We start from the raw sequence: 23,956 nt of genomic DNA, 5'->3' as shown, positions 1-23,956 counted from the left end.
AGAGAGTTCAGGTGACTCTGGAGCGTGAAACAGATGGGACCTGTCCAAGGCAGCTCACCAGTGCAGCTCTCCACACTTCTGGGGTGCTTCGTCCTGCTTCACACACCCACAGACTCCAGCCCATCACCGGAGGGTTCCTGCCCAGCCGTGGAGCTGCTACAGAAACCCGCCGTCAGGAAGGCCCTGGCGACCAAGAGACCACAGTCAGAGTGCCCGTCTTCACGCCCTCCTTTGCCAGGCGGAGGAAAGGAAGCTCATCACTCACTCACCTCCCCTGAAGAAGAGCAACGGCTCTCGCAGACCAGCCCTTGCCTCCTCCCCTCGTCTGCCCGAACCGCTCATTCTGCTGCAAGGCCAAGAGACCACTGGCATGTGCCGGGGAGACCCCGTGGATCTGCCCGAGTGGATGTGAGGAAACAGGGCGAATGCAGTGACCATTCCCATCCAGGACTCGGCTGGGGGCTGCAGTGACCATTCCCATCCAAGACTCGGCCAGGGGCTGCAGAAGGGCGAGTGGGGGCCTGGTGTGGACCTGCGCCCCACTGGGCAGAGCCAAGGAAGCATGGTGCAAAGTGTAGAAGCATCCCCATCAATAGCCCAGGGCCAAAATCACTCCCAAACCTTTCAGAAAGCAAAACTCCTTTTTTTTTTTTTTTTTTTTGCTAACTCTAATTTATTTCAGAGACTTTTATTTATTTAAATTATTCCTTTTGTAACTGTCCCCTGGCAGGCCCTTTGGAATGGTTTCAGAGGGTCTTTGTGGGGTAGGGGAGGGTTGCGGAGGGGACACAGGTCTGACAGCCCAGCCAGGTTTTGCTTCTTGGGACCACGCAGGGGATGAGCCGGTGCCACAAAGGGTCTTGAGTGTGTCCAAGGAACCCTCATGGTTTGGGGCACACGGTGATAATGGGACTCAGAGAGAAGGTGCCCTGGGGCTTGGCACCTCAGCATTGGAGAATGCTCGTGGACACTCCCGTTCTAAGCGCTGTTTGATGTTTAAACCGGGAGGAAACCCACAAGTCTCCAGAAGCTTAGCTCGAATATTCAGCCAGCCGTGGGGTCCCTTGATCTGGAGAGGAACCTGGACCAGGAATCCACATGGACAGGCGCTATCTGCAGGGCCAGCCAAACTTTTACAGGGCGAACTCTCCTGAGCGTTTTCCCATAAACGTAAGAATGCGGGGAACGGGGCTGTCTCTGGAGACGTTTCTCTCTGTGTCAGAGAATTTGCAGTGTCTAACCAGGACAGCCCCCTCGAGGATGCGAGGCCCAACCTGCTGTGAAGGAACGGCCCAGTGGGCCTTGGAGAGGCCAGGCCTACTTCCCCCACCGCCTCCCTCGGACAAGGGACACTCTCTCCTGGTACTGCAGCGGGCCAGGGGGCCAGGCTCAGTCCCGGTTCTGTTACTGCAAAGCTGTTCCCTCCCTGCATTTCTGATGGGAGGCATGGGCAGCTGGAGCATTGCAGGATGGTTCCAGCATTTGCCTAGACTTAGGGGCAGGGCATGAAATGGTCCGGGCTCGCACCTAGACGGTGCCCAGGGCAGCGGGGGGTGGAGGGAGTGGGCAGTGGAGCCAAGTCTGAGCTCGAGCTTCCCGTGTTTAGTGGGTTCCCAGGCGTCCAGGAGAGTTCAGTTCTTCATGGGCTCCTGGGCAGCTCTGGAGGCCCAGCGAGAGACAGAGAGAGAAAAGGCTAGGGGGAGATTGGGCATGTTGTTGGGTCAGTATTGACCTTGAAGGGTCTTTCTCCTTCCTGTGCCTCATTTCTGCCTGGCAGGGACCTTTCCTGGGAGTTTCTCTCAGGAGGAGGAGGAGAGTGATGAGAGGGCCCAACAGGGTGGGGGTGGGGGGTCATCTTCCATCCTGGCCATGTGCCCTTGTGCCAATCTTCCTCGCCCGAAGAAGATTGCAGAGAAGCCATTGCTGGTTCTGGCACTTCTCTTAAGGGCCAGTTGTATTTGATGAACTGTGAAACTCCGAGCTTACAGCGTTGGGCGGTCTTAGAGCACTCCCTGGGGGCAGGGGGGGGAATCGAGCTCTTGGGGCGGCGAGGATAGGAGTGGTCTGCAGGTCCCCACCGGCCACCCGCATGTGAACCACTTTGATGCTCCACAGGCAGCGGTGGGGGGAACCCTAGACAGTGGGGGGGGGGCTTTCTGGCGGGTCATGGTCTCAGGAGACCCCACCTGCCCTTCCTCCCGAGGACCCCAGGAGAAAATTCACTTTTCTCCTCTCTCCCAGGTGGTGTATGTGCCCCGTCTCTCCCGCCATCGCCCCGGCCCCTGGCCTCTAGGCCGTGGAACAGTCGTCCCCGACATCCCCCGGCTTCCTTGGGCCCTCATCCCCAAGTCCTAGCAGGCTGGCCCTCCGCCCCTCCACCTCTCGGTTTTCTTCCAGAAGATGCATTTTGGATCCGGGCAGAGCACTGCCGCTGTTCTCGCTGTCTTTTCTGGAAGCTGTCTCTGCGTTGCCCCCCCCCCCCCCCCGCCCCACTTCCCCGCCACGGAGCAGACCTTTGCACACGGTGTAGAGAGTGCCCCTCCCCCCTCTCTGCCCGCCCTTGTTACCTCACTCCTGCTCCGGCTGTCGTGTCCTCGCTGCTCTGGGCCCAGCCAGCTCGGGGGGGTCCTGGACATGGTTTTTGTGACCTGAGGCCCTCGGCCGGCCGGGGAGCCTGGACTGAAGGCCGGGCTCCTGGCCAGAAGCACCTTTGCCTACCAAGAGGAACAGATGCCAGACAATCTCCCCCAACATGTGAAGGCGGAAAGGACACTCCTGCCACACAGCGCTGCCCAGGCCAGCGGCGGCCGCGGCGGCCCGTCAGGAACGTAAGCCCTGGACTGGGGGGGCCCGTGCCGAGGTCTCATCACCGACGCAGTCATTTTGCCAACAGTAGTTGTGTGGCCTGCATCTCCCCCGCCAGATCACTCTCTGCATGGACCAGACCATCTTCCCAAACCCATGGTGCTTACCCCCGCCCCACCCCCCACCACACACACACACTCAGTGGAGACTCGTGGGGAAGAACAGGCCCAAGGCCAGAGTGGCCTCTGGATCTTCCTGACGGGGGGTGGGGTGGGGCGAGGCCAAGGGAGCGGGCCCCCCCCTGCCCGCACGGCACCAGCTCTGGGCGGGAATCTGGCCTGGTGCATCGCAGGGGGCCCGGCCGCCTGTGTTTGGATCTCTAACTGTATCTGCCTGGCGCTGGGCGCAAGGTCCGGAAACTTAACTGCTAGTTCCTAGAAACATACACGGCTTCCCAGCCAAATCTTACTGTAAAGTAGCTAGAATCATGGAAGAACAGTATGAATTAAAAGACAAAAGTATTGAATTACACGTCATCGGTGGTGTGTGTGTTTATTATCGGAGTCCTGGGTGCTTGTCTACCCTTCCCTCAAGGTGTCTGGGCTCCTCGGGCTTAATCGGGGCAAGTTCTGTGGTCGTGAGGACCCTCGTCTTCCTCCCACAGGCAGGCCGGGGCAGGGAGCTGACCTCGCGGTCACCTTGGTGACCAGACCAACTCTGTCCCTGTGCATGTGTGGCAGAATAGGATGATGGACTAAGGGAACCATTAGCTTCCCTCTTTTTTTTTTTTTTTGGCTTTTTGGGTCACACCCAGTGATGCTCAGGGATTTCTTGGCTCTGCACTCAGCAATCACTCCACTCCTGGTGGTGCTCGGGGGGACCCTATGGGATGTTAGGGATCAAACCCAGGTCAGCTATGTGCAAGGCAAATGCCCTCCCCGCTGTACTCTTGCTCCGGCCCACCGCTGTCTTCCTTATCAGCATCTCTGAGGCCGTGGAGATGGTGAGGGGGTCTGGGGACTTGCAGGGCCAGTGACTTGAACTTTTACCTTCGGGAGCCCAAGCCAAAAGAGGTGGCAGTGGGAGACAGCTTCAGTCTGGGGGTCTTCCGAGCCCTCAAATATTGGCCCCAAGAACACAGGCCGCCCCTCTCTAACGCACCCCGGCCACTTGGGGTGACGGGGTGTACACCTTTGTATGGGCAACGGGAGGTGGAGCATGCACTCAGTAGTAATACACAGTGGACTGAACCTTCCCTGGCCCAGCGACTGGCTGGCTGAGGTCAGGTGACACAGGCAGGCGGGGCGGGGGGGGGCGGCAGGGGGCAGCGGTCACACTGCCGCGGAGAGAGAACGGAGCGCACGGGTTGGAGACACTTTATTGACATCACAGGCATCTGCTGGAAATCACGCTCCAGTCAGGCATCAGGGGGTGGGGGGGTGGGGGGTGGGAGCCACTTCCCTAGTTCAGAGAGAGACCGGCTGTGGAGAATGGAGGAAGGGCCGCACGCAGGGCCCGTGGTGGCAGGCGGTGACAGTGGCTCAGCCCTCCCCGGCCCAGGCCACAGCACAGCACGGGGCTGCAGCTCTGATGCGGTTTGTGGGCCCCATGAGCACGGTGGGGTCTGAGCTACAACTCAGACTTGCTTAATGTCCTACAAACTCCCACTGGGGGCCGAGCGGGGAGCCCCCATGGCCGGGGCTCGGGAGCGGGGGAGGCTTGTCTGCTATTATTCAGACCTGTGAAGGACAGTGCGACAGGTGGATTGGTGTCCCAACGGGGAATGACATGAAGACTGGACGGTGGGACCCGTGGACACCCCAGTACTGCAGCAGAGGCTCCATTGCGGGAAGGGGAGAGGATAGATCTTGGGATTTTCCTGTTGGGTCTGTCCGTGCTCTGGAACCGCGGTCCAGCTCCTCTTGCCTGCCACGTGCAGCTCACGGCCGTTCCCCAGGCCCACAGCTCTGCGATGGGGTGTCGGCCTTTGTGATCTGGTGGCTCGGGTTGGTAGGTGAGGGAGAGCCCCCGTCTTTAAGGGTGACCCACGGCACACCTATTTCCAGCATATTCCTCCTCTGATTCCTTTCCTGTTATCATTTCTAGTTTGTTCATCTCCGAGAAGCAGGAAATCTTGAGCACGTGGATGTTTGGGGTTGGGCACAAACAAAAGGATATGGGCGGGGTGGGATAAAACTAAGGCTTGGGATAAGAAGGAGTACGGAGGAGAGGGTATCCACCAGTCGGGGGGGGTGGGTGTGCCCCGTGTGGCTGCCGCGGTGTAGACAAGGGGAAGGACAGCCCAGCGGGCCCACTAGTGAACTGTGTTGCTTAGGCCCAGTCGGAGGGACTAGCCAGCACCGAGACAACAGATGGGTCCCCTAAGTGAATAGCCCTTGAGAACATGTCGAAGCCCTTTCAGGAGAACCAGGTGCCAGATCAAAGTTTCCAGAGCACTGCCCGGCGGGGGGGGGGGGGGGGGGCAGGAGGGGGCCTTTGGAGAGATGGGAGAAAGCGGGGAGGCATGGACATCAGCTGGTGGTCACAGGACCTTGTAGATTCACGATCAAGTTTCCCAGGAAGGAATTCCGTCACAGTTGAGAGATAACCACAGACAGGTCAAGCAGAAAGGGAAAGTCGCCACGGGATGGGTTCTCAGGGCAAGGTTCTTGGCATCTGCCGAGAAGCCTGGTGGAGGATTAGCCAGGGGGGCTGAACCGGAGAGGAGAGGCTGGCCACGCCAAGACAAGCAAGAGGCAAAGACCGGATGGACGCCGAGGACGAGGAGAGGGCGCTGCTGTGTTGAATGGGCAGAGAACCTGCTGGGAGCCAGGAGGGCTGGCTCTCGCCCTTCCCCACGCGCAGCTGTGTGAGCTCAGGATTAGGTGTAGAGCCCCCAAGAGCCTCCGCTCACCACAAGATCCACCACTCTGCTCTGAGTGGGAAGGATGGCAGAGTTGCAAAGTTCAAAACATAAAAATAAAAAGGTGTTGGGTAGGAGGGTGGGAAGTGGCAAATCTCACTTGGAAAGAGTAAGAAAAAAAGTGATGGGGATTCAAGAGAAGGTACAGAGAGTAGGGCATTTCTCTCACATGCTGCTGACCCCAGCATCCCCTCTGGTCCCCAGCCTCCCCCCTCCCCCACCGCCAGGAGTGATTCCTGAACACAGAGTCAGGAGTAACCCCTGAGCATCAACAGGTGTATACCCCTCCCCCAAAAAAGTGATAGGTACCATTATTACTTGAAAGGAAGCATCTGGCTCAGGCTTTTTTAAAAAATGGGGGCAGGCATGTCCCTGGACGATGCATTCAATACATGGCCACAGGGAGGAAGAGGAAGGCAGAAAGGGGTGGGGTAGGGGTGGGGTGGCGAGTGGCTTCATTACAAGCTGTGCCATGGTCCTAGCGTCTCTGGCAGAGGGACGGAGTGGCCAGTGAGAGGAGAGCATTTTCACCAAGAACTCCAATGTACTCTTTCTTGGATTGACAGTGTGTGTGTGTGTGTGTGTGTGTGTGTGTGTGTGTGTGTATGGACTCTTGGATTGTGTGTGTGTGTGTGAGTGTATGTGTGTGTGGACTCTTTCTTGGATTGACTCTGTGTGTGTGTGTGTGTGTGTGTGTGTGTGTGTGTGTGTGTGTGCAGGGACCTAACCTGAAGGCATGTGCTGTCCACTGAGCTGCCCTCAGACTTGTTTCCGATTCCTCCCCAGAGGTGGGGAGAGTGTTGGGTGAGTCCCAGAGCCAGGGCAAGGTGGGGAGGAGGTGGTATTGCTCCGTAAATCCCACCATCCCACCACCCTTCGCCCTGCCCCTGCCCCACCCTCGAGACCCAGTAAGGAACAGAATAAGCGTTTGCAGCTCGAGAAGGAAACACCCAGGCACAGAGGATGTGCACAGTGAAGGTTGGCTCTGCCTCCTCCCAAACTTGCGGCTTCAGAGGGCTTCGGGCCCGCCTGCCCTCCCGGCTAAGGAGTGTGTGTGAGCCGATCTTGCTCCTTCCTTTCCTGTCCGACAGCGCCTCGTCTCCTCATTCAGTTATTAACCTCATGCCCTGTTCATGCTTGGGACCGAGGCCTGTTTGCTACTAGTTCTGTGCCCAAATCTCTGGGAGAGGTCGAGATCCCCCACCTAGGGAGACAGCACTAGTGGCCCTCAAGCCCACCGCCTGTCCCCGAGTGACCCGCAATTCACCCCTGTCTCAGTCTCGTCTCCTGGAACTTGAGGAATAACACTGATCCGCAGAAATGCTGAGGGGAAGAACTCAAGACTTCTTTGTCCCAATTCCCAGAGGAAGAAAGTGCCTCCCAGCTACCCAGGGTGGTCTCCACCCCTGCCAGGGCACGGCCCTATTTGCCCACAGAGGGCCAGGGGGACTGTAGGACGTGTCTCCTTGAGTTCTTGACCAAGGCCAAGCCAGGTCTCCGCAGACACCACTGGGGATCTCCCGAGGGGGTCCCCTGCTCTCGTGTCAGTCTGTCGAAAGACACCTTCCATCCATGGGGACCCCGAGAGGCCAGCCTGGCTCCGATGCCCTCATCACGTGGGTGAGGGACTTGTAAGAAACCAACTGTGCAGAATCCCCTGCCGTGAGGTTCCTCTACTCCTCCCAAACCAGTCCCATCTGCGACCTTCACAAAGACGTCCCTGGGTGTGCAGCACTAGCCAGGGGGCCGGCTCTGGCCAAGCAGGCCCAGGGGTGTGTGGGCCAGTCACTGGGAGTACAGGGGAGATGTCCAGCTGCTGTGGGCATGGCCGAGTCCATGTGGAGGTGGCAGCTCCTCAGGTGGGCAGAGCAGGGTGGGCTGATGGCATCAGGGGGCAGTCGGAGGGGAAAGTGAGACTAGAGGAGGGTCCATGAGGGGAAGCCGGGGGGGGGGGTCCAGACACCCTCCTGGAGCTGCTGACTTCACTGACCCTGGGATATGGAACCGCTCAGTGCTCAGGACACCTAACAACGAGAAGACAAGCTCGCTCAGCATCCAGCCCTGCCGCCCAGCCCAGCCCAGTGCAAGACCTTGGCAGCTGCACCTCAGGGTCCAAGGGTAAGTGAAGGCCGGAGCGATTCATTGTCCAACGGGCCTGACATCATCACACTCGAGCATCCGTGCTCTTCAGGGGGGTGGGGACTCCGAGAAGGACGGACGGGGACCCAAATTGAAAGTTGCCTATCCCGACTGCCACTTCCTCCACCCCCTTCCCTGGACATCACCTGCACGCCACACCCTTTTCTATTCCTCCACGGGCACCACCGAGTTCTCTTTGTTCTCCGAAGGGATGGCAAGGTAGTCAGACCTGGAGCGGGCAGAGGGCAGGAGAGAATCAGGGCTGCGGTACCCACGAGTGGGAAAACGAGGAAGGGGAGAGCGAGGTCATAGTGGCGAGGCCGTCTGAGGCCATCTACAGCACGACTGCCATGGCTCCTGGCCCTGTTGCCGAGGCGGGAATGACAGTGCCCCTTTCCATGGGAAGAATAGCGGGGCTCCTTTCTCCTATGCACACTGGACCCTCACGGTCCCCAGTGGTGCAAGGGGTGTCCTGGGCCCAGCACTGACCCTTCTGTTTCTCCCTGCACCCCATCGTTTCCCAGTTCTGTGCAACTTCCCGACAGTCACCCCCAAGTCAGCAGCATCTAATCTGATGGATCGATCCAGTGAGTTTGCAATTTCGCTGACTAGATTTTTCACTTCTAGAATTTTTTTTAAAAATTTCTACTCAAATCTGCCTGTATTTTTTTTTCCTTAGACATTTAGGTGGATGCTTTCGTTTCTTCTTTGGTTGCTCAATCCCTCTGAAGCAAATGTACCCACTTTTCCCCTTCAGCTCCTTTTGATTCAGAAGTTCCTGAATTTAATTAATCCCACCCCGTGTCTCGTTTCTGGCCTGTGCGGGGATTGTTTCCTGCCGTGTCTCCTAGTTTGGGCTCGGGCTGCCCAGTAAGATGCAGCAGTGCATTGTGTAGGGAAACCGATTCAGCCTCCACGAAGGTGGGTCCCTACAGAATGGTCTTTCATTTCCTTCACTGACTGAGGCATCATTTTGTTTTAAAGAATTTCTAAGCTTAGAGATTCCTGGATTCTGGACAGGGCATGCAAAGCAAGTGCCCACCCCACTGTACTATTGCTCCAGCCCCTCAAATTGTGTTTTGGGACAAACAGGCTCCTGTCCCTCGTGTCTGCCACACGTGTTCTCATGTTGCCCACCTCAGAGGCGGCTGTGGGTTACAGGGGCTCATGATCCTCAGCTGTACCTCGCCTGAAGCAGTAACCGGCATCTTTAGACTTTCGCGATTTCTTTTTGTTTTGGTTTGTTTGAGATTTTTGTTTGTTGCTTGGCTTTTGGGTCACACCCTGTGATGCTTAGGGGTTCAACCTGGCTCTTCATTCAGGAATCACTCCTGGTGGTGCTCACGGGACCCTACGTGATGCTTGGAGATCGAACCCGGGTCAGCCACACGCCAGGCCAATGCCCTCCCTGCCGGACTATGGCTCCAGGCCTGGAGACTTACGCGTTTTCCTGGGCTGCTTCCTCAGCCTTGGAGACCTTCCTGTAGCAATAAACCATCTCAATGAGCAGCCAGAGAGTGAGGAAGACCAGGAGGATGTACATCATGATCTCGGAGACCACCGAGGTGAAGTCCTCGCCCGCTGCAAGGGAAAGAGGTAGCTTAAGACTCTGGGCCACCCACCAGAGGGTCGCAGGTCAGAGGCCCTCCGGATCTGTGTGTGGCTAAGCGCTGGCTAAGTGGTGCGTCCCCATGCTTTTCCACCCTGGCCCCTTCCAGCCTGCTTGCCTTCCCACGGGCTGTGGGCCATCATTGATGAACTTTTCAGCATGGAGTCTAGAGGGAGTGCAGGGCCCAGGGACTCTCCAACCCCCTTCCCAAGGCTTCCTCGCTGACTTTTCAGGAGCTCTGGAGAGAGGTGAAAGACTGTCAGAGCGAGAAGCAGCAGCGGGCAGGGAGGAAGGTGAGACTGGACAGTAGGCTGTAGGTAGGTGGGCAGTAAGGTGGGTAGTAGACAGACAGACAAACAGATGGAGATAAGTCACAGTGTTTGAACTGCTTGCTCGTGTCCCTTGAGGCTCTCTGATCTCTAAGGTGAAGTTGTACCACACTCCTGACTGCCCCCCCCAGAGGGGAGGGGTCTCTCCCCCCTCCCCTGGGCCTGAGAGCTTCGTCTCAGGGTGGCAGCCCATGTCCTCGGAGCCTAGATGATGGTGCTACCCCAGGCCAAGGAAATGAACGTGACCCTCCATGGGTCTCTCCCGGCTGCAGCCTCAGGGAAGTGTCTCATCTGGATCTATATCACTTGCCTCTTATAGCTGAATTCCTCAACTAATACCTGTTAAATGGATGAATATAAATATAGATTGTCTCTGTCCCCTGGCCTAGAGCGACAGTTGAAACCTGGCATGTGGGGCTGGAGTGATAGCATAACGGGTAGGGCGTTTGCCTTGCATGCGGCCAACCTGGGTTCGATTCCCAACATCCCATATGGTCCCCTAAGCACTGCCAGGAGTAATTCCTGAATGCAGAGCCAGGAGTAACCCCTGTGCATTGCCGGGTATGACCCAAAAAGCAAAACAAAAAGCAAAAACAAAACAAAAAATAAAACCAAAAAAACTCTGGCATGTGACAAATGTCCCAGCCTCCTTGGGCTGGTCAGATCTGGTCCTGGGTCACCCCTAGGATGCAGCCACCTGCAGGATTCACCGCTCAAGCCCAGCATGGCACCCACAGTCATCCTATGGCCCAGAGAAGCCCGAGGGCTCCAGGCTTCCTGCCTGAGCTGGGGACACCACCAAAGCCACATGGCTCTCTCGTGTCCACTCCTGCTCGGCCGCTGTCTAAATGAGGGCTCCTGGGGCTGAAGCGATAGTACAACAGGGACAGCATTCGCCTTACATGAGGCCAACCCAGGTTCGATCCCCAGCATCCCATGTGGTCCCCGGAGCACTGCCAGGAATGATTCCTGAATGCAGAGTCAGGAGTAAGCCCTGTGCATCACCGGACGTGACCCAAAAAGGAAAAAAAGAAAAGAGGGGCTTTGCTCCAATCCCCTTGAGGTGAGCGAGCTCGGATTTTTGGGAGGTAGAAGGAGATAAGAACTTGCATCAGGATGAGCCCCACTTAAAACACAGAACCAAGGAGATTCCCTGGGCACCTCCTCTCCACGCCCAGGCCAGCCCTTCGTTTATCCAGAGCTATCTCCTCTCCTAGCGCCCCAGGAGCCCTGCTCACCCTCCCCCGCCCCCCCCCCCCCACATACACCACCCCTGCCTGACCTCCTGTGCACCTGGGGAGAAGGCCCCGGGCGCGGGGTGGAGGACGCCAGCTAATGAGCGCACCTCTTCCTTCCAGTTGGTGCTCCTGGGAGACCCGTGGCTCTAGCAACAACCCTGTTTTCCTGCTGCTCTCATCCGAGGCCGGCCCTGGGTGCCGCAGGTGGGTTGGCTGAGGGTGGCACTTCCTGGCGGTGACCAGGAGAGGGCGCCAGCACCCGTCCCCAGGGAGGGCAGGTGTGTAAACAAGAGAATCCCTGGAGAGCCGCCAAGCGTGGGGTGGACCCAGAAAGCGAGCCCAGCAGGGGACGAGGCCCAGCAGGCCCAGCAGGGTACATGGCTCAGGACTCCGGATTCTCACAGCCCAAGCTCTGTGTCCACTCTGAGAACTGACCTGTCTTCCCTTTCAGTCATGTGACGTCACGCCGAGACCCTCCTCCCCTTTGTCAGCTGCCCTGAAGTCCGCTTCGTGAATTTATTCACGGTTACGGGGTAAAAACAGTAACAGAACATGTATGTAACTGGGGATCAGGCCTCTGTGGATGGTTTTGGTGTGAGCTTTTGTGCACCCCACCCCCTTCTCTGCCCTCGCCCTGCATGGGGCAGCACCAAGAGCATCAGAACCTACTAGAAATGGGCTGAGAAAGCAGGTGGTTTCCCTGACGGATCCCCCCCAAGCTGGGATGCTGGATGGGAAGAGAGAGAAGTAAAGGGACCTTTGCGGGGCGCAGCAGCCCGTGGCATGCCAACCCCCCAAGAGTCACCCCAAAGTCCAAACTGCAGGAAGCACAGACTCAGGCAAATGGGGGGCCCTCCCCTGTCCAGCAGGGAACCAGGTATCTGGACACCTTGGAGACCACTGGCCCCTGCTGGGACACAGTGAGAAAGTGTGTGAGACAAATGCTGCTGGCAGCCAGGGTCTGGGTTTGGGCATGGCCAGCAGGTTCTGCAGACTTGCCGAGGCTCTAGCCCCATTGAGGGGTACATGCAGCTTACAGAGGGAATAACCAGCAGACGGCTCCTGGCTCTGGGCAGCTGGGCTCCCCCTGACCTAGGGAGACCCACACAGCCATGTCATCCCCAACCCCTGCCAAGCTCCTGCGCTTGGAGAAACAGGGGCAGGTTCTGGGGGTGGAGTTAGGGACAGGTCAGCGATGTCACCACCACAAGGCCCTGCACCCCACAAGGCCCACGTGTCTGGGAAACTCACTGTCCTCTCTGCCTCCTTCCTCTCCCCCTCCCTGGAGACCAGGGCTCTGGTGACCCCAGGTCCCCACTCACCCTCCTCGGTGACCCGGAGGGGGATCAACCGCGTGGTCTTCACGAAGGGCCGGTGAGCCTCGAACTCGAATTCACGGGACACGTTGCAGGTGTAGAGGCCCGAGTCGTTGAGGCTGACGTTGAGTACCGTGATGGACACGTCCTGCAAGTCTTTGCTCCCGTTCCACTGCAGGCGGCCCTGGAAGGGGCTCTCCACCTCCTGGTGGCCGTTCCGGTACTCATAGATCTGCGGGAGAGAAGCCCAGGTGGGCAGGCCAAGGAGTCGGGGAGAAAAGACAGAAACCACACACAGACGGGGTTGCGAGGGGACAGCAGATGGGGAGCTCCAGAGTGTGGCCCCAGTGGCATCTGAAGACTCAGGGCTTGGAGGAGGCGGTGGCATCTGAAGATTCAGGCGGGCCCAGAAAGGGGAGAAGAAAAGAGGTGGGGGGCCGGGAAGGTGGCTCAATGGTCAGGGTGCTCTGATGCAAGTCTGGACCCAGCACCACTCCCAGCACCACCTGTATGGCTTTGGAGGCCTCTGAGCACTAAAGAGCCACACATTGCCCTGAGCACCACCTGGGGGACCCCATTCCCCCCTCCAAAAACAAGAAGGATGGTGGGAAGAGGAATAAAGGGTCTGCCAGGGCCCAGAGGGGGAAGTCAAGAAGGAAGGACTGAAAGGAGAGGCCAGAGCGTGGGTGAGGGGGGCCAGGGAGATGGGCGGAGAGCATGCTGGCCACCTGTGTCTGGACTGGGAGGCCACGTGGAAGACCACAGGGCACGTGTCCACTATGGAAATAGAGACATTTTGTTGCTGTTCATCGTGGTGCCAGGGATCAAACCCAGAGCCTCCTGCTCTATTCACGGGTGGGCCTGCTGAGTGCCCACTGGATGCTGTCCATGGTCAGCACTGGCTTTTCCCATTCCCCTGGGATCATGCGAGTGGAATGAACTAAATCCCAAGTGGCGCTACTGACTTTTAGCCTCGATTCCTGTTCCTTCCTCAGGGACACAGGACCCTGGCGCCCCTGCCAAGTGCCTGCCCAGAGCACCCACCCCATAGTGCCTCATCAGGCCCCCGTGGCCCAGACACAGGAGGCAGGCATGCCCTGCAGAACCCAGCAAGGCCCCGGGATTGAGAAACATACGAGGAAGTCCTTGCCGCCCTCCGGCCGGTAGAACCATTCCACCACTGTGGTGGCCTCCACTTCCTCCCTCTTCATGCACGAGATGCAGCGCAGCTTCATGGGGGTGCCCTGCACGGCCTCGGTCTCCGACGGCACCTCCACACACACAGGCACGCAGACGCTCGCTGGACGGCAGAGAGAGGGGGAGAAGCATGAGGCCTTGCCCAGAGCCCTTGCCTGGCCCCTCCATGTGCACCCTTGAAGCAGGCCAGGGGTGGGTTACCAACCGGTGACACAGTGGGGATGTGGTGGACATGGTGCTTAGAGCATCTGCCCCCACCTTTGACCCTCCACGTCCCACTCCATTCACCAACAGACCCCAAACTTGACTCTGCTCTGTCTGAGATGGGACCACAAAGCCAAAGTCAAGATACAAGACAGCCATAAAGGCACTTCTGTCTGAGCAACACACACACATGTACACATGTGCACGTGCACACACAAGCACACACATACGCACATGCATATATATTCACACACACATGCATCTGTGTGCACATGCACGAATACGCACGTGTGCACATATACACATACACACAAACGTACACATGCACACATGTGAACATGCACACACATGCACATGTACACATGTGCACATATGGACAAACACATGTGCACATACACGCATGTACACACATACATGCACACACATGCACAAACACACACGTGTACACACACACACACACCCCGCCTTGTGCTCTTCTCCAGAGAAGCAAAGACTCTTGGGGACTGGGGAGAGGAAGGGGCAGTTGGAGAGGCACCAGGCCGGGAAGGCTGGCAGGACCCACATCATACCCACCTCTGCCAACATTCCCCCCGCCCAGCTCAGGTCAGTTGCTGAGAGCAAGGGGACTGGCCATCTCCAGCTGGTGGACAGTACAGGGCATCCGACGCAGGGGGAAGGCTGAGCGGTCATGCACTCCTGGCGAGCGATCCGGGGCTAAGCCCCGCAGTAGCAAACTGAACAAAACCCTGAAACGCAAGAGAGTGGGACAGGACGCCTGTCCACGGAAGCCGGAACCATGGGCACTGCCTTTACAAACTCCCAGGCCAGAGTAATAGGCACGTACTCCTAACTGCAAATGCAGAGTGGACCCAGAGTGGGGCGTAGCTGCCAACACGGCAACAGCAAATGTGGGGAGCGCGACAGACGGGTGCTATGCAGAGTGAAGGAGAAGCGTGCCTCCATGCTGCTCAGAACAAATCTGGAGCGTCCCCAACTGTTCCCAGGTCTCATTTGACAAAGGGAAGCTGTGAGCCGCGTGTGTGCCAGGGCTGGGGCCAGCACAGGAGGAGCAGACGGGAGCACTTGGGATCTCGGCTCCAACACAGAACACGTCCTGCTACTACAAGGGAGGGTTGACGGGTACCCTCTAAAGTTACAAGGAAGGACGTTTTCCTCAGTTGTCACTGTCACTGTCACTGTCCTGCCATTGTTCATCGATTTGCTCGAGCGGGCCCAGTAACATCTCCATTGTGAGACTTGTTGTTACTGTGTTTGGCATATCGAATACATCATGGGTAGCTTGCCAGGCTTTGCTGTGTGGGCGAGATACTCTCAGTAGCTTGCCAGGCTATCCGAGAGGGGCAGAGGAATTGAACCTGGGTCAGGCGGGTTGGCCGCGTGCAAGGCAAATGCCCAACCATTGTGCTATCGCTCTAGCCCTCAGTTGAAAGGAAAAAAAATAATAATAATGTTCTGATGCTGAAATTTCACAAAGTCAAAAATTATTCCTACTTGGTGAGAGTTTCCACTTCACTGTAAGAAAGAGCCAAGGGAGATGTGTCCCGAGGGTTCCCACATCAGGGCCCTCATGAAGCAGCATTGCAAACACACACAAACACACAAAGTGAAAACAAAGTGAGTGTGTGTGTATGTGTGTGTGTGTGCATGCACCAGGCTGAGAGCAAAGCCACATCCTCCGTATAAATTGCGAAAACCTTTAAAAAAGAAAAAGACTAGAGGAACTTGGCATGAAACACCCTCAAAAGACAGTAATAATCGTTTTTATTAAAACAACAATTGCGTGTTGTTGTTTAACTATTGGACAGGGGGCCCGTCTCCATGGTAGCGGACAATACCCCTAATGTCGGAGGCAAAGTTCAAGGATCCCCCCCCTCCAATATGAACTCCAATAAGACAATCACCCCCGCCTACCCCATCACAATGGAGAGGGGAGAAAACTTCATCACTCTGAAAATAAAAATGAGTCCAGCATAAAGTCATCAATTGGCATGTCTGCTGGGGACAGTTCTTCCTAAAATGCAATAAAAGGTGGGTACTAGTTAGAGCTCAGGGCAAAATACCAATGGAGTAAAAAAAAAATTAAATACTGGGGGGTGAGGGATGTGGGCCAGTAGTAGATGACTTATCTTACGGATGTGAGGCCCTGGGTTCAATCGTCAACAGCAAAGGGGAAAGACTATAGAAGGAACACACACTTTATGTGAAGAAAGGGGCCGTATGCAGCATTGGGGGGTTGCTGGTGAGTTCCTGCAAGTCCCATCCCAGGCTCCTAGGTCCAGCAGTGATCAGGGGTCATTAGGCTATACCTGATGAGGTCTATACCATGCATTGGTGGGGATCAAACTCGGGGCCTCACACACATGAAGCCTGTTAAACAATATCATGGGCTTGAGTCTTTCATTTCCTGTTCTTTTTTTTTAACGGAATCACCATGAGATACACAGTTACAAAGCTGTTTCCAATCGGCACTCTTTTATTTTCAAACCTGAGTTTAAGAAAGAGGGCCGGGGGTATGGTGCTGCCAGCAGATCAATCTGTACCTATGAGGCAAGTGCATCAGCAGCCTCATGGCGCCTTCAGACTTCAGATACCCCAAAATTGCTGCTGTGCCTTTGGCCAGACCTCAAAAACTTGGGGCAAAGTTTACCAAGAAAGTAAACGGCCAAAAGTTAGGTATGTGGGAAACACACCCACAAACCACCTCTGGCTCAGCTATATAATTGGTGGCAAAGCCTCTCTGGTTCCTGATTGAACTGCTTAATGGACATGATCCCAGAGACTCAGAAACGAACCTCAGAACCCAGTGGCTTTAGGTAGAAATGCGTCTGGTCTCTGCAGTAGGCTACCGGCGCTGGGCCAACCCAGGTGGGAATAGGTTTCGTGCCTTGGCCTGTTCCCCCTGGCGACCCAGTGGCCACCATCCATCTGAGACCACTGGATAGTCACATTTGGGCCCCCAGTGACAAGACACACAGGGCCTCACGGGATGGGGGTGGAGCCGGGCTTGTTCTCCCCACCCCAACGAGACCCCAAGTCATCGCCCACGAATGGCCTCTCTGGCTCCTGATCAAGCTGCTTAATGGCCATGATCCCAAAGACTCAGAAACAAATCTCAAAACCCAGTGGCTTTTGGCAGAAATGCATCCGGACTCCACAGTACATTACTGTCGCCGGGCCACCCCAGGGAGGAAAGGGTGTTGTCCCTCCGCCTGATCCCTCTTGGCGACTTGGTGGCTGTCATCCTCCAGAGGCCATTGGACAATCAGGCTTGGGCCCGCAGTGACGAAACTTGTTGGGCCTCACGGGATGGGGGGAGGGTGGAGCCGGGCCTGTCCTTCCCACCCCAACAAGACCCCAAGTCATCGCCCACAAACAGCCTCTCTGGCTCCTCATCAAGCTGCTCAATGGCCTTGATCCCAGAGACTCAGAAACAAATCTCGAAACCCAGCGGCTTTTGGCAGAAATGTGTCCGGACCCCACAGTAGGTTACTGTCGCCAGGCCACCCCAGGGGGGAATGGGTGCTGTCCCTCCGCCTGCTCCCTCTTGGCAACTTGGTGGCTGTCATCCTCCAGAGGCCATTGGACAATCAGGCTTGGGCCCACAGTGACGAAACTTGTTGGGCCTCACGGGATGGGGTGGGGGTGGGGGAGCCGGGCCTGTCCTCCCCACCCCAACGAGACCTCAAGTCATCGCCCATGAACGGCCTCTCTGACTCCTCATCAAGCTGCTCAACGGCCATGATCCCAGAGACTCAGGAGCAGATCTCTAAACCCAGTGGCTTTTGGTAGAAATCCCTCCAGATTTAAGTGTTAAAATTTCGGAATTTCAAAACCACATGGCCCTACTGCAGCCACATGACATCATATGTTATTCATAACCAGCAATAGAACACAAATTGTCTATTGTTGCCTTTTCAGCAGATCTGAGTGTTGGGGTAAAATCTCAAATAATGGTGGGTCTGTGTCGAAATAGTGAATGTGATCAAAGTAGAGAGAGAGTAATGTGGAAATCATCTGCCCCACAGGCAGGGGAAGGGTGTGGGATGGGGGTATACTGGGATTTTTGGTGGTGGAGAATGGGCACTGGTGAAGGTATGGGTGTTTCATTGTATGACTGAGACTTAGACCCAAAAGCTTTGTAACTGCTCTCACGGTGATTCAATAAATAAAATTATAAAAAATGGGAAAAAAAAGTAAGGTGGAGTTCATGCACAATTCAATCAGCTAATCAGTGGCTGAATAAATAGCAGTACTCCTACAAAAAAAAAAAAGAATGAGGGCCATGTTAAGACTTAGAGTGTCAAGTGAACGGATGGTGATCGGTTTGAAAACTGTTCTTGAGCTGGGGGTTCTGCAGTGGCCTCCCTGGGGGCAGAGAGAAACATGGCCAGCAGGTGACAAGAGGAACTTGGATAAGAAATCTGGGTGGATCATCTGGGGAACATAAAGTAACAAAATAGGAGACTAACACCCAAGAATAGCCGAGATAAGTACCAGGAGGTTTACTCCATGGTTTGGAGGCCAGCTGCACATGCTAGGGAAAAAGGCAGCTCAGATAGAGAAGGGAGCACCAAATAAAGGGCATTGGGAGGTTCCTCCCAAGATGGAAAACATGCTGAAAGTAGACTATAGACCGAACATGATTGCCACTCAATGCCTCTTTTGCAAACCACAACACCCAGAAGGAGAGAGAGAACAAAAGAGAATGCCCTGCCACAGAGGCAGGGTGAGATGGGGTGTGTGGGGGGGGAGGGATACTGGGATCCGTGGTGGTGGAAAATGGGCACTGGTGGAGGGATGGGTACTTAATCATTGTATAATTGAAACCCAAGCACAAAAATTTGTAAGTCTACAACTGTACCTCTTGGTTTGTCACTAATAAAAATTAAAAAAAAAATCTGGGTGGAAACACAACAGAAGTATGAGTGCAGACTGTGGAACCCCGGGAAAGGCAGAGGGAGAGTGATGGACAAGGGCAAAGCCAGGACAACAGGGAGCCATTGAGGGCCTGGGTTTGCATCACTATTGAACCCTGACTCAGTTACTCAGTTTGTTCACCCCAAAAACAGTCCCTAATAGACTTGTCATGGAATCCCTAGGGGCTAATTAATAGGAATGCTTTGTATAAATATCACTTGTTTTATTTTTGTTGTTGTGAATGTTGCTTTTACTCACGATTTATTTGTAGATTTTTTTTTCAAGAAATATACTGAGGGCCAGGCACCAATCTGGGCTGCAAGAGATGGTCCCTGCCCTCGGTGTAGGAGAGGAGCAATGAGTGACTGAGGAGTGAGGAGAGGGGCCAGGAAGACTCAGCCAGGCTAAGGGCGCAGACTCTGAAAAAGGAAATGAGGGAGCAAGCCGGGTGGCACCCCAAAGCCAGGAGGAGGCAAGGGAGAACGGGAGTGTGGGGTGTCAAGGGACAGCAATGACCATGGTAGAGGGGCCGGGCCCTAGCTCAGTGGGGGAGCAGGTGGGACGCTGTCTTAGCTCTCCAGTTTTGCTGGTTTTGGCCCTGATGGCCCTCCTTGATGGCCCTCATGAAAACAAGAGACGCCCCGGAGAAAAACCAGAACTAGATCCTCGCTGGTCTTGTAGGGCATGATTAGAACTTTGGCTTTTATAATACAGGGCTGGCCAGGGAGGTGGGAGTGAAGAATGGCCTGGCCTGGTCTCGTATTATCTCATGGACTCTACAGGACACGGCTGACACGGTGTAGGATGACCATGGGTGACAAAGCCCAGGAAAGAGAGCCAGAAGGGCTTCACTTGGGCCAAGTGGTAGCAGGGCACTTCAGGGTTGAAAGGGAACGCTTGCTGCTAATGATCCCTTTCAACAGGTGAGCTGGGACATGCTTGTGACCAATTAATGGCTTGGTTTAAAATGGAAATCCTGAGCTCAGCTGTGGCTAAGGCAGGCGAGGGGACGAGCGATCAGGATGACAGCAAGGGGACAAGTGGTCAGAATGACGTCGAGAGCGTAGGGGCCTTGGCTAGGCTGCCCCGGAAATGACCTCAACCCAAGCTCTCTCTGGGGCAAACCCCACAGCACCTGCTCTCTTGCCTGCCAAAGTCCAGTGGCAAGGCATGAACCCTTGGGATCCCAGAGAGCACACTGCAAAGTGGCCACAAAGTCCCTTCTTCCCTGCAGACTCCCTAACTTTCTGCCATGGGGGACAGTATCTCTCCACCCCAGGTACCTGCAGTTCACTGCATTTCTATAAACCTTCTAGATAAAGAAAAGTCATAGATACAGGAAGCGCTCAGTCCACTGCTGACTGCAAAGGCTAAACTGGAATAAACTTCAGCCAAATTATTTGACCTTTTTTTCTCATATCTTTAACTTCCATAGTAATAATGAAGAGGCTCACAAGAATTGATACAGACCATGTTCATGATGATTATATTTAAATAAGGAATAACATCAAGCTATTATCAAGTGGGTAGAAATGTATACTGAACCAATTTTTTGTTTCCAAAACAGTTCTCATTTTTATTTTTTATAGTTCAGACTTTATTTTTTTTCTAGCGCATCATTCCTGAAAAAAAGAACTTTTTAAAAGCTTTTTATTGAAATACCAGGATTTACAGCACTGTTCATTATATTTTTAATTCATACATCATTCCTAAGGTGTTCTCTTTAGTCATTGCTTTATTGTCTGCCCTCAGCTTGTCTGGAATGTTCACTTGTACTAATAGAGGCTTTGATTTGAATGTAAATATTTTCCACGTGGGAAATTAGGCCTGAGAAGCCTGCAGTGGAATGGTCTATTGGGTTAGCCAGTCACTCCGACTCTTTAAAGAAAGGGATGCAAGAAGAGCTTGTACCCTGGAGGGAGAAGACAAACTTTCCCCACGTAGGAGACATGTGGGAGAAGAATCTGACAAAGAAGCTCAGAATGGGTCCAAGAAAGCCAAAAGCTGAAGCCTATGAGAGGCAAAAGGTGGTGGGAGGCTCAGAAAAGGGACATCCAGAAGGTTTTCTGAGGTTTCCATGGAGGGGAGGGGTTAGCAGGAGCTCTGGAAGACCAAAATCAAGAAACCAGCTCCTACCAAGTCCTCCTCTCACCCCGAGCCCATTTTTTTTTATCGCTGAATGAGAAATCATGCCACATCTCCTGACTGCCTGAAGGGTTGGCAGAGGGACCACAGGAAGGAAACAGGTGAAGGCTGCTTTGCAGTCCATGAGGCACCAGCCATATTATTACTACTATTCTCATTCCTATTAGTGATGTTTATTAAAGGAAAGAAGCATTTCAAAACCCGCAGAAAACAAAACAATGGGGGAGACTTTTCCATTCATATGGGCATCAACTGAACAAATCAGCTTGGGGAGGGCGCTTGTTTCCCCCAAGTGCTTTTCAGTGCTGGGATGACACGCCCACGAGAGGACACTGCTTCTTGGAGCAGCGCCCTTTTGCCTGTCTTTAGCGACCAGATTTCCCAAGCTCCCTTTGGCAGCTTTTCATCTTGGCATCATGCAGGTTGGAAAGATATGAGAATGAGCAAGTACACAACTCTTCCATGGGGTTATTTTTTTTGGGGGGGAGGGGACACTGTGCCAATCTTAGCTATGTTTTGTAAATATTTCCCTGCCATTCTGTGGTAGAGCCGAAAGGATGCTAGATTTTTTTTTTTTAAATCAACTTCCAAATCTCAGGAATACAATTCTCTAAGGTTGTTACACAGCAACTCAGCAGCGGAACTAAGAATCCGATTCAGGCTTTGTAGGGGGGCTGGGGCCTGCGAATCCTCTTCCTCACCCCCACCATGAATTTTAAGGCTGAGATCCTAAAATGTATTTATTTATTTATTTATTTATTTTTGCTTTTTGGGTCACACCCGGTGATGCACAGGGGTCATTCCTGGCTCATGCACTCAGGAATTACTCCTAGCGGTGCTCAGAGGACCTTATGGGATGCTGGGAATCGAACCTGGGTCGGCCACATGCAAGGCAAATGTCCTACCCGCTACACCATCACTACAGCCCCAGGGATCCTAAAAATTTAAGATGAGGGTTTGACTCCAATCTTTCTCTACAACTTTATCTCTTGTTGCCTTCCTCAGACCCTTCCTTCTGCAGCCTTGAAGACACTTCCTCCTAAGCCTTGTCTTAACCTCCCATGAGGTGATCCCAGCCCAGCCTCAGACCAGCAAAGCAGGTGAGATCACCGGCAACCTATCATGGTCTGCTCCCCTGGGGCTGGATAGCAAAGAAATTGCCCTTAGGACAGTCATTACTCTCCCGATTGGTCCTTTCATTGGGTATTTTGTTCAGCAGGAAGCTTGGCTGTACCGCTGGGTCAGATAAGGCTGACATCAGAGTTAGTTAATTCTGCAGACAGACTTAACCTGGTGACCAGGGCAAAGAGACACTTATTATTCTCATATCTGCCACTGAGTAGACAGAATGAGTTTCATGTCAACAATGGTGCAATGTCCTGCACACCAGTTTCAATCAGAAAGGTGGGCACAATCGCTTCTAATCATCCTAATTTTTAACATGGAGAAAGGTAGCTAAGATCACTAAGGCAAGTGATGGGTTGAAGAGAACCTATATTCAACCTAAGGGTCCTCAAGACAGAGGTGCTCTAACTACACACACACACACACACACACACACACACACACACACCCTGTCCTCACCATTCAGATGCCTACACCACCAGGGTATGCCACATCAGTGCATCCATTCAGACACTGAGGCAGACACTGAAACCTTTTCTCAGCCATAATTTACTCATTAACTCCCTTTACACACATGCATAAACCTCCTCCCTCCATCTTCAATCTCAGTTATCACATGTGGGACCCCGTTATTTGGAGAGATAAGACCACCTCACTTCCCAGAAAATAAGCAGGAACCTGCTAATCATTGCAGGCAAAAATCCCAGCTCCCCAAGCACAAAAGCGCCTTCGTCCCACATGTTCATAGAAAAGAAGAAATGTGGCATTCCATGGTGCCTATGTAGCTGGTGCAAGGCAGCAAATGGCTGAAGCCTGTTTTCTTCCCATTTCTTGTGTAAATGCAATGGGTGCATCAATGCCTGGAGTATTTTCACTAAAACATGCAAGCATCCAGCTTCATTCCTGCCCCCTCACCCCAAGAAAAAGGAGTGATGTTGGTATTAATTTGAAGAGACAGGAAGGTTTGCAAATGACTCCTCCTTGCCCAAGAAAATAAAACTGCTGCTGAGATTTTAAAAGGAACGTGACAGTGAGTCCCCTTTCAGCACAGGCCAAGGGGTGTGTGTGGCGGGGAGCGGGGGGGAAGGGGGATATTTTGGATTTACTGGGAAGGGAGAAGGGGAGGGAGAACCAGCGCGGCTTTCCCCGCTCCCAGACCCTGTTTTCATGGAAGCCTTTGGATCTCGGCGCCGGCGGCCATGCACGGACAGCTCCGGGTGTCGCGGCTGGCGCCCTTCCTGTCGCCTGCACCTGGCACGTTAGGGTGCTGCCACTTACCCCAGCAGAGGAGCACGAGGGAGGCCGGGGGGAGCCATCTGTTGAAGGAGGGCATCTTCGCCCAGGTGGCCGGTTTCCGGGGCGCGGCAGCGATATCCCCGGGTCGAGAGCTGTGCCCTCTCGAACGCTTTCGAGGAAAGCCTTGGAGACTTGGTGCCCCTCGGGGGGTGACCTCGAGCGGGGGGCCGTAGGGGGGGTGTTTCACGCGGGGAGGCTCGGCTGGTTTTGCAGCCGGGCGGGGGCTCCGTGCCAAGCTCCGCGCGCGCGCCGCCCCCAGCCCGGTCGCTTCAGCACCGCGGACAGCGGCCCCGTTTGCGCGCCTCGCTGGGGGCTGCGGCTTCGGGTCCGGGGGGCGCCGGGGGCCCCTTCTCAGCGCCGCGTCCCCGAGCAGTAGCGCCGCGCCGGCCCGGATGCACCGAGACGCCCGAGCCGCGGCTTCATCCGCCCCGAGCGGCGCCTCCCGCTGGGCGTGCCCGCGCGCACGCGGCCCGTCGGGGCCTCCGCAGCCCGCCCGTCGGGGCCGGGCCGGGAAGGGAAGGAGGCGGGAGCGGGTGTCCAGACGACGGGCGGGCGGGAGGGCGCGCTAGGGGCCCCCGGATCCAGGAGGGTCTCGACCCCGGGAGACCAGCCGCAGCCCCGCTCCGGGCGCCCCCGGCTCCGTGCGCGCTCGCTTGCTCGTGATGTGCGCAGGCGGCCACCGCGGACCCACC

General features: G+C 55.1%; 2 protein-coding genes across 3 annotated transcripts in view; one reads left to right on the top strand and one right to left on the bottom strand.

Moving 5' to 3' along the window:
* The window catches only part of GRAMD1B (GRAM domain containing 1B), a 217,054-nt gene extending 214,569 nt beyond the window's left edge, over window positions 1–2,485 (top strand). For both annotated transcript variants that reach the window (XM_056114931.1, XM_056114932.1), the window contains exon 21: window positions 2,242–2,485. The gene's annotated coding sequence lies outside the window, so the exon portion shown is untranslated. The remainder of the gene's footprint in view (window positions 1–2,241) is intronic.
* Window positions 2,486–7,908: 5,423 nt separating this feature from the next.
* On the bottom strand, window positions 7,909–23,423 carry SCN3B (sodium voltage-gated channel beta subunit 3). The gene is made up of 5 exons (XM_056115074.1): window positions 23,247–23,423; window positions 13,496–13,659; window positions 12,366–12,591; window positions 9,310–9,448; window positions 7,909–8,096 (listed from the first exon to the last, which is right to left on the bottom strand). Exons 1-5 carry the CDS (start codon window positions 23,299–23,301, stop codon window positions 8,033–8,035), a joined length of 648 nt encoding a protein of 215 aa, XP_055971049.1. The 5' UTR covers window positions 23,302–23,423; the 3' UTR covers window positions 7,909–8,032.
* Between the last annotated feature and the right edge of the window lie 533 nt (window positions 23,424–23,956).

The sequence above is a fragment of the Sorex fumeus genome, unplaced genomic scaffold, assembly GCF_029834395.1.
Source record: "Sorex fumeus unplaced genomic scaffold, SorFum_2.1 ptg000028l, whole genome shotgun sequence".
Taxonomy (NCBI): Eukaryota; Metazoa; Chordata; class Mammalia; order Eulipotyphla; family Soricidae; genus Sorex; species Sorex fumeus.
Note: the sequence above shows the minus strand (reverse complement) of the source record. Positions and strands in the feature narration are given on the sequence as shown.

Coding starts and splice junctions, on each gene's coding strand:
- SCN3B (XM_056115074.1), bottom strand. CDS start 23,301: ATGCCCTCCTTCAACAGATGGCTCCCCCCGGCCTCCCTCGTGCTCCTC. Junction 9,449..12,365: donor CCTCCGGGTCACCGAGGAGG/GTGAGTGGGGAC, acceptor TTTCCCTTGCAG/CGGGCGAGGACTTCACCTCG. Junction 8,097..9,309: donor GAAGCAGCCCAGGAAAACGC/GTAAGTCTCCAG, acceptor TGCCCGCTCCAG/GTCTGACTACCTTGCCATCC.